General features: G+C 37.0%; 1 protein-coding gene across 11 annotated transcripts in view; it reads left to right on the forward strand.

The window, feature by feature from the left end:
- pde1cb (phosphodiesterase 1C, calmodulin-dependent b) overlaps positions 1 to 16,492 on the forward strand; it is a 96,486-nt gene that overhangs the window by 34,405 nt on the left and 45,589 nt on the right. The window contains exons 1-2 of one of the 11 annotated variants that reach the window (XM_016669670.1): positions 3,580 to 4,340; positions 11,358 to 11,384. The exons of 6 other annotated variants lie outside the window; for them this stretch is intronic. In XM_016669670.1, coding sequence (XP_016525156.1) covers positions 4,240 to 4,340; positions 11,358 to 11,384 — 128 coding nt within the window. In that variant the 5' untranslated portion in view covers positions 3,580 to 4,239. Of the gene's footprint in view, positions 1 to 3,579; positions 4,341 to 11,357; positions 11,385 to 16,492 lie in introns of those variants that run through there. 4 more of the 11 variants (XM_016669667.1, XM_007548551.2, XM_016669668.1 and 1 more) reach the window with 4 other exon arrangements.

Consider the following 16,492-nt stretch of genomic DNA (forward strand, 5'->3'; position numbering starts at 1 on the left):
GGATAAAAGGTTTCTTTGCCGGTAGATAATTGTATAGCTGCCATCGAACTACAAATATGGCCGAACAGGGTGGACACTCTGTGACCTCGAGGGGGGGCGGGGCTTGAAATGTCTCGTTCATATATATATATATATATATATATATATAAACACATCGAAACATGTTGATCTAAAACGAGCCTCAGAAAAGGGCTAAAGGACATGTCAGTAGAGCTACAATAACCAGCAATTCAGACCAAAGCATTGCATTTCTACTTTATGTTGACCAGGGTGATTTACATGTAAAAGGGAAAGATTTAAAAGCATGACATATCCACTTTAAAATCGCAAATACACTATTCTTCTCTGAATATACTGCACACTATCTTTGTTAACATAGAGTTTGCAAAAATGATTTTTCAGGGATTTTAAGAAATTGTTAAAATCTGTTATTGCCTCTAATATTTGTCGTCACTGTGCAATGAGCTGAAAAAAGCTGTCTCAATAGGTGTGTGGGTGGCTTAGGAAGCATTAAATATAGTCTCTGTCCATCCATCCATTGCAACAAGTAAACCAGGGTCATGGGGTTGCTGCCAATCTCAAAACAGCCTATAGGTGAGAGGTGGGGTCCCTCCCTGACTGACCACTATTCCATCATAGGGCAACAGAGAGACAGAAAGACATCCATCCACACACACTCTGACCTCAGAGTGACTTAAAGAGATAACTTAACCCAGAAAGCATTCTTTTAGGCTTTTACAGAACCAAGCAAACTAAAACTTGGTTGAAAAGATTCCAAATGACGCCTGCTAATGACTGTAATTTCAAACCGTCCTCCTGCCTCTAAAAGCACATTTTTCTAACATTTAAGTGAAAGGCAGGGAGGAGTTTACTATTTTCTTTTATTCCACTCGTAAAATCTGTTTTTCACATACAGTTTTGAGTTCATTATTTAAGATTATGTTGCTAAGGTTAAAACAGCAGACCACTGGCGTCAGACAAACCCCCTTTTCCTGGTATGAAAGGAAAACTGATCTTAGGATTCAGATTTCCCTTTACCAATCACATTTTGAGGGAAACAGTTTTGCTATTTTTTTCCAAATGGCCACTTACGGGCATGAATTAATTGTTCATATGCACTTTTGTTGGATAATTTCTCAAACACATACATTTTCTGGTCATTTGAAACATAAAATGTCACATTTGGAGCAAAAAGCTACTTCTGCCAGACGGTCTGTGGAAAAGAAGGCGTGTTTCCAAAATTATCCTACTTTTCAAGAGATCGGTATAATGTTAGAATTTTAATGTTAGGGTGTCATGCGGGCCACATTTTTATTCTTACTTAATTTATTAGAGTCAGTTGGAAAATTGACTTTTATCAAACAGAAGAGATTTCTTTCACTCTGCCTTTCTTTCTTTACCTACTAATTTATACCATTTTTAGTTTTTTTTGCCAAAAATGTAACAGCTCGGTGTCATAAATTCATATACAGATGGTATATTACATTAGGTGTGTGAGGTGGAAACGTGTGCAGCTTGAAGTCAGATGTTAAGCTGCTGCTATGGTTTTCTTCCCTAAGCGGATATGTCATTTCTGCTCACGACTTGAAATCCCCTCGGGCTGGAATACCTCCACAAAACACAATAAACACTCTGCTATAGAGGGGATACGATAGGAGAAAGAAACTGAGGGTTGAGAGAAAGCGACGTGGATCAGTGCACCTTTGTGAACATCACTAAGACTCATGGCACTCAGGCAAGCCGCTCCCCTCTGTCCTCTTACAGGACCCATCTCAGCAGATAAAAGGGATCCCTCTTTGAGGTGTCCCTTGGCATTATCCCCGCATCCTACATCAAGTAATTGAAAGACCTGAGAGTAGTGTGGGGCCTCGCAGAGATATGGAAAAGATCAAGGGTGACTAATTAAGTTGTGCTCACATTTACAAGTTTTATACAAGACGAGTAAAAAAAACCAAAAAAACATGCTTGTTTATGTGGAAGGTTAGCCTGGTAAAAAGCAGCCCTCTTGTACTACGCTATTTGGGCCTGGGCTCTTGGCTATTGAGAAACGACTGCTTTTCTGAGGTGTGAACTGTGTTGAAGTTTAACATTTTTACATAAACATGTGTTGAAGTTTAAAATTTTTACCCAATTGCTAGCATTTGTCTGTGATGTATGTAATGCACCAATTCGACGCTATGAAGTTTACCCGAAATTGCTTGCGCTGTAAATCACCTCCACAGCAAAGAGAAAAACCAATTTGAACAAAGTAGCTGCTGTTAGTGTTAATTCAATGTGTGAAAGTATGACCAACGCAGACTAAACGCTTCGCTCATTTCCTCCACTGCATAGCTAAAGCTACAGGCAGACTATGATTAAAGCAGCACAGAAACACAACTTTCTTGTTCAAAACATTTCCTTCTGGTCCAGTAGAAAATCGACTGGAGGGAATCTAAGTGAAGGGGAGAAAGCCCAGACTGTGCTGTATGTGAGAATTTATTTGAGTGAAATTGCACAGGCTGGTGGAAAGTTACTCAGAATAAAGACAGTGGACTTATTGCAAAACAAACAACTCCACTAAATTTTAAACATAAGATCTAGCTGCACATGCTTAATTTTTTGTGATTACCTCTGAACTACAGTGTCAGAATTATACATGCACGATTAAATAAATCCATACAATCCTTATGCATGTTTTTAAGAAAATATATCTCAAATCAAACAAAGGGATGGTAGAAACTTCAACAATATTGGCATCTTAACATGGGTTAAGGTTTTCACACCTGTTGTTTTTGCTTGTAGTTCATAAGAGGTGGTGAGAGGGCCAACCAACTGGCTTTAAAAAGCCCAGCTAAGGACAAGTCCTTCAAAATAACTCGCGCTATAAGCACTATGACACAGGAACGGGACTGCTGTTCTGTTCAGTTTGTATATGTTAATGAGAGTCTGTCCCTATCAAATAAACCTAATAAATAAAGATATTTAATTTGATCGTAATATGGAATAAAATATACAAATTGTCTTGTTCTTTACTCTCCCTTTTAGTAAATCAGCTTCCATTGCAAACATGCCATCATGAATACTTGTATTCAAAAAAACAACCTAAATTTAAACTCAGCGCCTTACCTCCCATATCGTCTCACCAAGGGAAATATTTGCATGCATGCTTTTGCAGAAAACACCACCGTGTCTGTGTATTAACAAGAGGAGGAAGAGGGAATTGTATTTGACATGTTCTTATGTTTGTATTTGGTGGGATTGAATATAAGATGGCCCCACATGCACTCAATGGATCAAAGTAATCTCTGTAAAATCAGTGTCACTGCACTGTCTGCATGCTATCTAATCCCCTTTGCCATGGCTTTTAATATATTGTAGAGCAAATGTATTATCTACATTTTAGATGAATAGGAAAAAGATACAGAGCTAAAGATTTGAAGCAATGGTTTGTATCCCTTCAACATTGATCAACTCCTCCAGAGAGGTTTCTCTCTCTTTGCTTCATTATCATTCAAAATCTGGAAAAAAACATGCAATGTCAAAAAAATAAGGTAAAATTCTACATGTTTTTAAGTCTTTTTCCAGAAAATGTGTTTTATTGAGTCAAAGGTCTTGCCCTCTCATTCCTTTGTATCCCAGTTCATTTTCCTCTCTCACCCCCTGTGGTTTTCCTCTGGGTGAAGCCGAACATGGGTTCTCGTTATTAGTCTGGCTCCTCCCTCTCTTTGACTCGAGCTGTTTTTCCTCCCTCCCACTTATGAGGAGAGCTCGGCAGTGTGCGTTAATCCCGGATTGCACTGCCCTGCCGTCTGCATCCCGTTGTTGCTGGGAGAGCATGGCACGGCTCCAGGACCCCTGTGCTCACACCAGAGAGAAGTGAATGTAAAACAGAGAGACAGGGAGAGAGAGAGAGAGAGTTAAAAAAAAAGAAAGAAAAAGAGCTGCAGTTGGGCTGTTTTACGACTGTCACAGCTGGTTGAGCGCTGTGCTGCACTCAGAGTTATTGAGTTTTGGCCACATACTCTCTCATACTACAGGAGAGGAAAAGGAGAAGAATGGCAGGCAGTTTGTTGCAGTGCTGGGTGAAAATTTAAAACAAGGGAAGCCTTGGTGACCTTCTGGCTTTCACAACACTTACTGCCTTCTTCTACGCACTGCATCTACATTTTCTCCTCATTTTTTGAAGGGATTTAACTTTTTGTTTTTGTAAAAATTTTTTTAACTTCATCTCTTGCTGTCTCATCTGGAACTCTGTCTGGCATGGAGTCCCCCACCAAAGAGATCGAGGAGTTTGAAAGTACTGCTCTGAAGTACCTACAGCCGGAACAAATAGAGAAGATTTGGCTCAGGCTCCGTGGACTGTGAGTATATTCAGTTTTTAGTCTTACTTTTATCAATATAAAGTCTGAGAGCAAAAGACCATTTGAGCTAAATTTTGATTATTATTTTTATCATAGCTTGCACTAGTTTTGTATATATTAATAAAGCATGCAGAAATTGTCCGTGTTATTAGAAAATATAAGCTTTAATTGATTTTAATGTTTGATTGCTCGTGAAAACTAACAAAACAGATACGTTTTACGGTGTTTTATCAGTTGCAAATTTGCACACATTGTTTTTGTTATTAGACAAGAAGGAAAAGAAAGCCCTTGAGAAAGAATAAAAGGTTGATTAAAGTAAATGTGAGCCCTTTTTTAAAAGAAATTGTAGTTTATGGTAAGCACTGTGTCAAGACTACATCATTGGATATCATGTTTTTTTGTGGCATGGAAATATTTTCTCTACACATGTATGTCAGATGGACGTCCATATAAATACTCCCTAAATGATACAAAAATATGCCTCAGCAGCACCTACCTAGTTTGTGCCTTTATCTTTAGAGCTCCCTTTAGCTTTATTTTTAACTCTAAATTATTTACAATTATATAAACAAAAATCTGCTTTGAGTCTCTGCTTCCCCTTTTTTAAATCAGATGCAAATTTGACAATTCACATGAACTTTGTAGTGTGTTGAATATGCATCTGCAGGAATTGCGCTGAATTTGAGATGAAACCGATACCAAAAATAGATAACTTTACTCTTATTTCAATAACTTCCAAACTGAAGAGTGTTATTACTAGCCCAACATGGTACTTTGCTCACCTATTAGGGAACAATTTTATTTTGAGTTTCCGCCTGTATTCCAGGACTATTAGAACATAATTAATGAGAAGATCAATGACGTAAATATGACAGGAATGAACTTATTTAGACTAAACTAAAAATGGTTTGAGGTCACTTCATCAGAGGAATATCTAACTATTCATCAGCAAAGTAATGAAAATGAAAAGATTGGCACTGCTCATAAGCATCACTGAACCTAAACCAAAGTAAACATTTGTTATAAGAAATCTTAATCTTCATTGGATATGGCAACAATTTAAAATGCCTCCCTTAAATATATACTACTGCAACTTAACTTGTTGAGACTTTCTACAGTTATTTGTATGTTGAAAGAGATGAAAGAAGCCCTTGTGTCTGTTCCCACTCGCATGTACACCATGCGTCAGTTCCAAATTTTGCTATAAAATGCAAGTATAACATATTTTTCATTGACTCTAATGATTTTGGTCAAATAGAATAGTTTTGTGTCTTCTAAAAGATTCACAACCTTACAGGCACTATTTTAACATTTAGTCCAATCAACCAACCAATCAACACCTTTATGGCCTTTCCCCCTGAGAAGGGAGCCAAGAAGCACTTTTCATGTAACTTAAGTGTGAATTTCCTTATTATCCATTTCTTGTTTCATCATTTTGACTCAGCAGGGGAGAGAGAGGGCATTGTTATGAGGAAGGTTGGCTTGTGAAAGGAAATGGCTAATATTATTATGGGAAATCTGACAGAAATAAATTTTTTCTCTTCACCACGGGTGGTGATTATGTTAATATTTAAAAACAAACAGCTGAAGCACTGAGCTCCTTTAAATCAAGACTAAAACCCCACCTGTTTAGAGTTGCCTTTAAAAACAGCTGGGACATTGGTTAATACGTTTGATGTATATTTGATAATGATTATTCTTGATGATTTTGATGTTGGTATTTGACGAAGTGTAATATCTGAAATAATCTGTTGCTTATTTCATAATTGATTTTTGTCTTGTTTTATCATATAAAGCACTTTGAACTGTCTTGCTACAACATGTGCTATACAAACAAATTTGACTTTAGAGAGGGTTGTTTGGGATTTTCACGGCTAACTCCTGTCATTTGACTTGATTGTTGCTCTTATAAGATTTAGTTTTACGGTATTTCATTCGCTCTGTGACTGGTAATAGTTTCTTTCCTCATGTGAAAAGCCCAGGATGTAAGTCCCGCTGTCATCATCATCTGCCACATTAAGTTTTCCTGGATGATTTCATTGTCTCTTCAATTCGGTACCCATCATAACCATCTGTCTTTTTGGGTAATTGATGGCTAGTGAGTCAGATGAAAGCAGTGGGAGCCAATGCTTTTTTTTTATTATTAATTTTTTCTCCCCATCCAATATTAACTGTAGTATTCTTGTTGCTCAAAGGCCTCCTGTTGCATGTCAGAGACAATATTAGCCTTTAATCTCATGAAGAGAGCCAAACCCCACAAATGTTGACACTTCATGCAGCGCATGTTGTGCATAGCAGGGAGAGATGAGCATTATGCATTGTGTTTGAGTGTGGAGATCGGGGAAAGTTTCACTGCCCATGTGATGATGTGAATGATAGAGAGTGGATGTGGGTTTCAGAGTGTATTTGATGGCGTGCTTATGTGCTGCCAGCTTATCCGTGGAGATTTGTTTGGCAGCTGTGTGATTTACGTGTGAGTGTTGCTATCACACCACAATCTCTGGCACAGTCTCTGGCACACCAATCATCTACAGAGAGACAGGTAGAGAATTCACTTCAGAGAGTTTGATCTCAGCTCCACATTCAGTGAAGTCGTCTAAAACCTGACAATGTCTTCTCTGCATGGGATAATACACACACATTGCACAGTTTTCTTCATTTTATTTACACTTAAAAGTCGAATAACCTTCTGTTATTTTCAGTTAATGAAAGAAAAAAGAAATGCAGAGATTACTCTAAATGAAAATCGACCCACACTGCCTGAATTTATTGAGTTACATGTAACAATGAATTCTTTGCTTTTACTGTCTAACATGTGACTTAAACACATCAGATGTACATTTATATAGCATAAAATGGCCATAAGTGGTAAGCACAAGGTGTGTTGTGGAAGCTGAATTGAAGTGTACACAGTTCATAGACTAGAATACCCTCAACATTTTTTTTTTTACATATTTAATAGGCATGGGCCGGTATGAAATTATGATTGTATAATAACTGCAGGTAAAGAGACCTTTCTCCTTCAGCCGTCATAAAACTTACAGAGGTGGTAACTATACAGGGATGTGTGTGTGTGTGTGACACTGCAGCTGCACATGACCGATAGGATTTGACCTCTACTTTGTCTCTGAACAGACATAAAAAAAAAAACACTTGTATTGCAGTAATGTTATGATGGAGACTTTCACTGAATCTAGTATGTAGTTCAAACCTTGAAATGTAAACATGTTGGATAATTACTGCATGGGCAGTTATTTTTGCAATGGCCACAAGTATAACCCCATCTGATGAAATGAGCAGCTTCTCATTTCTCAACCATGTTGAAAGACACATTCTGTGGTCGTGGGAGGGATGTTAGTCTGTTTATGAAAGGCCAATTCATTGGAATGCAAAGCACACAAAACATCTAAGGATAAAACAGAAACTAAGAAAATTGGGTTATAAAACGTCCAACAGATTGTAATAAAACTAGAGGAAAAGCAGGGAACCATCATCTTTAAGGAAGAAATGTGGTTGGAAGAAAATCCTGGATGATTGTTATTGGGGATCACTTTGATGAAATCAAATTGTTTTCTTATACCTGGTTAGTAATAGCTGCATTGTTGGGTCTGGTGTCATCACCATTACCATCTCATCTTTCTCTTCATCTATATAATCATCATCATCATCGGATAGTGAAGGACTGAAGTTTTCTGGTACACCACTGTGTTGACTTCAGACTTGGAAAAACACAGTGGACCAACACCAGATCATCATTTACATTAACAGATTGTGAAACTTTGATTGTTTTTAATCATTCAGTAAGATCCCTGATAGATTCAATTCAATTTTTTCTTAATGGAAGCATAAAACGTATAATTAACCTCTATCCACAATTATGTGTAGCTCTGGTAAAGATGTGAAAAAGTCTTAAATATTGAGAATCTATTAGTTTAGCATTTTAAATAAAATCCTGCTGTGTTATTGCCACACTTAAAACTATGTTAATAAATTAACCTTTGGAATTTTCCAAACATGTATTTAATAACTTAAATAAAATGTTTCACATAGTTGTGCTTCAAAATGGAAAAGACAAGAGAAATTGCCATTCAAATAAGGGAGACATTTGTTGATCTTTATAAATAAGTTGATGGTACTTAGATAGAGGCTACTCACCTAAACTTGATCATATCTACAAAAACAGCAATAATATTAAACGTTTGCAACTAGGGCTGAAACGATTCCTCGAATGATTCGAGTACCTCGATTACTAAAATATTCGTTTACAACAGCCCTAAAGCTCAGATGTAACAAGCAGGGTTGGACAAAGACTCAATGTACAACAAAAAGAGGCAACCCCCCCATACCTCTTTTCCAAGAGGTTCAATAATTTCTCAATGTAGGCATTTCATTTAACTTTAGAATATGTTCACTGTGTTTTATTATTATTTTGGTTAAAACAAAATAGCTGAACAAAAAAAAAAAAAACACCATGAACAGCAGTCTTTCACAGAGTCCATCCTATGAAGGGATTTAGTCATAAACTTAAATCATTTATTACAGTGTTTTATGGAATTACCTGACCAGTCTTACCCAATGTCCTTACTATGCTAAGACATTGGGATACAAGCTGATGAAAGCCCCTCTTAATGACCCACAGAGGAAGCTTAGTAAAAGGGGTGACAGGTTAAATATTAATGTTGCAGTTTCCCTTCTAGATTCATATCCTTCTCATTCATATCTCAGCATAAAACTCCTTCTCTTCTCGCTTCTAATTTTCTTTGAGCAGTCGATGAGACACGCATCCGACTGTGACAATTAATCCGGTGTTAATTTTAATTGCTTGATAGCCCACAGAAGATTGATTTATCTTTCTTTTTCACCACAGGGGAGCTTTTGCAATTTCTCTGGGGTAGGATAACCTCCTTAGCTTGCAGTTTCACTCCAAGCGCTAAAAGGTTAAGACAGAAAATGACTGGGAAAGAAATCAAGTTAAGTGCTGTGAATAGTACCTGACTGGAATTTAAATCCATGTCTGCAGTCCTAAGAACAGTGGTTGGTTCAACCAGTATATCCCCTCGTACTATTCCCCTCCCAGTTTCCTCTAACCCATCTCTCTTTACTTTATTCTCATGAGCAAATATGTAAGTGCATGCTTGTGAATCATCCAGAGCCATGCTGTTAACATTTTGTGGAGGTGTGGGTGTTTTTAGGCCAATGTTAGGAGAAGTGATATGAGTTTTGGTGTGTTAATATGAGTGTGTGCGTCAGCTGGGTGTCCTGGGCGGCAGGTGTGTGTGGTATACATGTGCTCAGATTTTATTTGCATAGCATTACGCCTCTCTTAATCCACACCTGCTTTACTGATTGCAGGCATTTGCAGCCTTTTGGGTGGAAGATATGAATGCACTGCATGCTAAATTTGACAGTGGCCCATTTATAGACGTGGACAAGTTTGCTGGTATGCCTTCACAAAAGATGTAAAAAAAAAAAAACCTTGCAAACCTTGCAAACCTTAACCTTGCAAAAATATATTGTCATCTCTCAACAGTCTTTGCTTCAATAATACATTTTGTAGAATATTTCATACAATTAAACAAATGAAGATAGCATGGTCAAAGAGATGGTCAGGCTTGTTTGATCCCAACACAGATTCAAAGGTTCTAGTGCCAGATGCAATAGACCAACTCCAAACCAAAGTGTGTTATCGCTTAGCTTCGTAATGGTCAAAAAGAAAAGCTGACCGCATGCATCACTCCCTGTTGGTGCAGTAACAATAAAAACCTGTTAGATTAAATTGTTAGGGACCAAGCTTTCAGATCTATGCTGCTATATTTAAATTGAACAAGAAGGTATTATAGTCTCGTTGAAAGCAAGGGGAGGGGCATATAGCATTGATAATAAGTCCCAAGAAAGATAAATTAGCTAGTGTGCTTAATGGTAAATATCACAACTCTGACCAGAAAGAGAAAGTTTGTGGTAAAAGTTTCTACACTTCCTTCTTTTAATTTCCTGTTATTGGAGCACCATTTATTGACATTAGGGAAAGATTTACTAAGATCAATTTTAACATGAAAAAACACTGGTAAGTTTAAAATTTGATAAAAAGTTAATTCCACTCAAGAATTTTTAGTTTATTTAAAAGCTTCATTTTTCCTCCTGTAATAATAGAACGAATGTGGCAATATGTTTTATATTATGGATATAAATATTATCCCAGCATCTTGTCAACATGCGATTTGGTGAATTCACTTTTACCATTGACCCCATGGTTCCATTTGGTGTTGCATCCACATCCTGGAAGGTTGGCTACTGTCTTAAGAACATTGTTTTTTTGTTTTTTTTTTTACAATATTGTCAACTATGGTCTCAGGACTATTATCCGACTGGAAACGGTTTTGTAAAAACTACTCTTAACTAGAAAATAGTTCTACATTCTTATTCCCTTGCTCCTCAAAAGGCCCTTGCCCTCGCTGTCTCTGGTTCATGTCCATTCTGGTCCACAGAACAATGCCAAGCTATTCGTCAGCATGTTTGTTTCCTTTAATTAGGTCCTAGAGCACCTGAGATGAAGCATATATCTAACAAATGAACACCTTAATTGTAAAGTTTGTTTCGTGCATTTTTAAAATGTGTTCAATAAAGATATACCATTTTACTACAATTATGGTATCCAGTAAATGATCTGCAAGCCTGATTCTCCATTTGCCTTTGTGTTGATGTTTGATTATAGAAAAGATAAGTTTATTGCATTTACTCTGATGTTTATGCTGAAGATTATTTCACATGAAGAATTTTTTGCTGCTTTTTTCACATGTGAGAAAGCCAAACTTTTAGTGATACACTCACATGAGTTTGGAAGATAGTACAAAAATAATACACCAGGCAGCACTACTTACTTTGACCTTAGTATGCCCCTTTCTCTTAAATCTTTTGCATGTTTTAAAAATAAATCAGTTGATGTTGAGCGGTTTGCATGTTTCCGATCTTTGTTTTGTCTGATGCTTCACTTTTTCCCCTATTTGTTTTCTTTGGCAGGCGCAAATACAAGAAGACGTCCCAGAGGTAAGGTTTGCAACTGGGATTCTGCGTTCTCCCCCTTCGCCTCCTTCCAACTCAGATTTCTTCTTCCTGCTCATCGTCTTGGCCCAATTTTTTTCCTTTTTTTCCCTCGGTCTTTCACAATATATCTTTCCTCTTCCCACTTGCATCACCAGGTTTCATGAACCTACTACCATCATATTGCCTTCTTTATTCATTAATTATAGTTTCATTTCCTGTTTGAGCACTTTTTAGCCATCTTACATAAGTGTAGCTTAATAAAAGTGTTTATTGTTATTGCTTTAGTTATTATTCTTGCCTCCATTCGTCCGCGAACATTCCCAGAGATGCTCAGCTGCTGACAGAGTAAAACCTTGTCATGTGAATAAACTGACAACTACTCTTTCATTCACTCTCTGAGTGTTTCATTTTGATGGGTCAGCTTGTTGTTATTGCCAGATAACTAGCTCCTTAATGGACAGAAATTATGGTGACATGCTTTACTGTATAAACAACACGCAGCACTTGAAAGGTTGATGAATGACATGTGAAGATGTTATCTTCCTCATTGTGAAACTTTCATTTATTGTGTTCAGTTGGAGATACTCTGGGGAAATCAAGCTTCCATTAAAGTGGAAAATGATTTAATTTATTTACTAGGATGAAGGTAGAAATTAATTAATGACAAAGGATAAATGAATAATCTAGATTTAAGCATTGCTTGAGGTTCTTTTATTTATTGAAAAGTCTTTGCAGATCTTTTGTAACCTGTCATTTTAATGGATAAAATACATACCAACACTATAAAACTTTCATATTGACACAAACATTGTTCAAGTCCATGAATAAGCAATGACTGATAAACCAAACACTGATATGTTGTGTTTTGCAAGAGTATACTTAATTATACTTACTTACACTTAAACTTCATTTGTAGCTCATAAGTGCTGCCATTCTCAAAACTTTCCCTGTATGCTACTGGGGTTTTATGTTATAGATCAAGAAAAACTAGTGCAAAGTTGTGGCATAAATATCTGGATTTGTATTCAAACCCTTTTACTCTCATTTTCCTAAATGCTATCCAGTGCAACTAATAGCTTTTAGAAACACAGCTGTACTTTAGATAATACATTGACGTGTTCGAGATCTTACGAGAATTAAAAGCACTACAAAGACCAAGCAACAAAGAAGACAGGACAGACATAAAATCATTTGAGTTTAAAGCTGCCTTAGATTATGCAACAGCATGCTAACCCTCAAAAATCTCATACAGCACTTCAGTGTCAAGTTATAATTGATGATGAATTATAACCTGAACATTAACATAATCATCTTAAACATATCCATTTTACTGTGAAACTTGATAATTGTCGAATCATGTGGTGGGAATGCTCTTATAGCGATGACTAGAAAGTTGGTAATAGTCCATGGGAAGATAGATGGAGTTGGGCGATCTTTGGATGAAAACTCATTAGAGACTTCAAAAGACTGGAATGGATTTTTAGCTTCCAGTGTGAAAATGAATGAATGAATCAATCAAATTTTATTTGTATAGCACATTTCAGCAGCAAGACATTTCATAGTGCTTTACATAATTAAAATAAAAACAGCATGTGAGAAAGAGAAACAGATGTAAAAAACATAATTAAAACGTAAACAGTGAAAAAGATAAAAACATTAAAATCACCGAAACAGTGAGAAAGAGAAAGACACATACAGCTTAAGATGAAATGAAGTAATCAAAACTTGATCAAGTTCAGACTCTTGAAGTCATCTGTATGCACTTAATTTTATTTGGGGATATTTCATAAGAGTCCTGTCCTTTTTTAGGACTGCAATAACACCCAAAGGAAAATTGAAACTAATCCATAAAACAGAGCTCAGCTCAAAACCTATGTCAAGGAAGGATGTCTCTAATATGGTTTCATGATATTTTTCAAGCAAACCGTGGGATTGCCACACAGTCGGAGTAATTGAACTGAACCCTCCTCTTCCTACTTATTGAAACAGTGTGAGTTTTTCCAGAGCACTACAGAAGCAGCTGTTGGGAACCCGTTTACTCTTCCTGTCTCCGTCTCTCTGTGTCTCTCGCTCTCTTTTGTGGGCGGGGGAGCTCCTTCTGCGGAGGAGCTGGGTGATTGGCAGCTCCATATGTGTCTGTGTAATTACGGCTAGGCTAATTGGCAGAGAGGAACACTGGGACATTGTCATTACTGACACACCAGGACAGCCCCTCGCACTTGCAGATGGAGATGGAGATGGGCCTTTTCACAGAGGGAGGCATGCAGCAATGGGAGAAGACTGTTTCTGTGGGGGTGTCCTTGTGTATGTGCACAGAAGGGGTTACAAGGGATGGAAAAACCAAAAGCATCTGCTTTAGGTTGTTTGACCTACTCTGTTGTCAAAAAGCCAAAATATGAATTACATGTAGAGTTCCATGTTTTCTGCTGTACTGCTGTCTCTAATATAAAGCTGGTTTTAAACAGGTTTTTAATTCTGAATCACATGCTTTTGTTGGTTCTTCTGCTTCCCTCCGCCCCCAGAAATTGACAGATTTTTAAGTCCCACCTCACTTAGTTACTGTTGCTAGAGCAAGACTTAACGTATATGCAGCTGGCAGTGACAGCAAAGACAGATGGTGATTTAGACATCATTAGAAATGTTTAAACAAGTAATCAGCCGAAGGTGGAAAGCAGGTTGAATGTTTTCATGTAAAGTTATTTGCTGAGGTATTCATACCACATAAACTTTTTCACAGTCCGTCACATTGCAACCATCACAACTTTATGTGACGCCTGATCTTCTGCAAGGTTTTTTCTTTTAAGAAAAAACACTTAAATCTAATTTCTTTTCCTCCTCTTCTGCTCTTTACTTCACATTCCTTGGAAACATCTGCTAATTTCTTTGATTTAGGAAATTTACTTCTTTATCCCAGCAGCTATCAGATATATTTTTACGGCAACTGCAAGAATAAACTTAAGTAGCACTGTCAGCGAAAAATAAAAGACAAATCACAGCTTGGAAGAGAAGAAGAATAGGATAAACGAGGGTTGGAAACTGCAACAAAAATCAACTATGGGAATCTTGTAATGTTGACTCATTTTTGTCTTAAAACTCTCTATCCTGGATAAATCTGTCATGTCATGAATTCTGCTATGATTGTGTGGTGACATTATCAAGCATCAATAAGTTTAGTGTGAACTCATTACACTGAATTGTAAAAGCTGAATAAGACGAGCTTGTAGCCTTTTTGTGAAACTGCAGTGACTTTTTTTGTGGACTATAAATGTGAGATTGGGAATAATCCTGTAACCTACTGATGCAATTTTGCTTTTGAATACAACACATGCAATCAGTAGTTGACAAAACTGATAGTACCAAAGCAATCCCATTGTTAAAACGGAAATACTGGAGAATTGTAAGGAAATAATGCACTGGAGCAAATAAAGATCAAGAGCTGTGGAGCGAAAGACAGACACTGTCAAACCTAGAGTCACAAGAGACAATTCAGCTCTTTAGTTAATGCCAGTAATTGGGTAGGAAACCCAGTCATTGGCTTCTATTCAAGAACATCCAATTAAATGCCATTAACCCGAGCCTTTCGGTGCTTTTTCCTGTGGTTCAGAGTCATCGGTCAGGAACCAGCTATTGAGCACTCTGCTGAAGATGATTCATTCGGGGAATGCTTTCATTGGCTTTATGTTTGGATTAGTGGCTGCAACAAATACAATTATTTCTCAAAAAGTAAACCAGTAATTCCAAAGAGGCAATAACAATGATGGTGGTGTTCAGATAATGAATCATAAATAAAGGTTGACCGATGACACGTGAAACAGATCTCATTGACTCATGTTTCAAAGATACGTCATGTTAACCAGAATTAAGGAGGGGGTAGTAGTTGAGAGATTTGTTTTTCATAAAATCAAACTATTGTCTGGCATTGTTAGTTTATTCACTAAACTCAACTGAAAGCTATTGGTCTCATGTTCAGATATTACCAGCAATGAATTTACTCAAGAATGTTTCATCAAAAATGTTTTCATCTCTCAGGATGATCATTCTTTTTCTCCTCACTCCTGTCACCCAATCTTCTGTTCTTCCCAACTTCCTGATGATTAGAGTGGTAATTACCTGACTCTAGCAAAATCCAAGCTTGGGCTAATTACATTCTTCTCTACCAATCTTGTTTCTTCTTCCTCTCTTTGTCTCCCACTGTGCTTCTCCACATCAGGTGCTCATTTTTTTTTCTCTCAGGTAACCACCAGAGTTAGTTCAGTTTGCACCCCATCACAGTTTTTTAATCATTGCAGATCTTCAAAGGCACCTTTCTTTTTAAAAAAATGTCAGTGCATACAAGATGTTGGCCTTTTGATGTACAAATGTTACCTCGAAAAAAAGCCCAAGCTCCTTTTCTTGTTCCATAATCCTTTCTAAGCTGAACACTGTTGCATTATTTCTATTTTAGAAGCAACTGATGTCAGGAAAAGTAGTCAATGCTTCATACTGACAGTAAATACATTTCTGTAAACTTTTTGTTTATTTTGATTCATAAAAGATTATTCAGCAGGATACTATTACAGAATAAATAGACACCGGTAATAAAAAAAATACCACTATGGAGAAGTAAAAGTAATTTTTTTTATACACCAGTGTTATACACTAGTGTTGTGCATACAAACATCTCAGTTTTATTTGGTTTCACCAAGTCTCTTCAAAGTGTCTTCATCATTATTTCAGATCTGATCAAATTGAACCTCTTTGTACCGTGGATGATGTCTAGAAACCTGGATTATACAAACGGTTATATGTTTTTATTTTTATGTGTTAATGTATGTATAATATGATCCATCTTATTTAGTGAATTTAAAAGTTTGGAAAGCATTAGACATAATCTATACATGAAGCTGTGACACAGGTTGGCGTCAATCACAGGTCCCAGTTAATGTCCCACGAAGAGGTGACACAAAGAGATCCAGACTTAAAAGTACTTCTGATGAGTCAATGTTCTGTTCCAAAGGACAGTGCATAAATACTTTCATACTTGAAACACTTTTGTGTGTGTGTGTGTGTGTGTGTGTGTGTGCGTGCGTGCGTGCGTGCGTGCGTGCGTGCGTGCGTGCGTGCGTGCGTGC

The sequence above is a fragment of the Poecilia formosa genome, unplaced genomic scaffold (assembly GCF_000485575.1).
Source record: "Poecilia formosa unplaced genomic scaffold, Poecilia_formosa-5.1.2 Scaffold27, whole genome shotgun sequence".
Lineage (NCBI taxonomy): Eukaryota > Metazoa > Chordata > Actinopteri > Cyprinodontiformes > Poeciliidae > Poecilia > Poecilia formosa.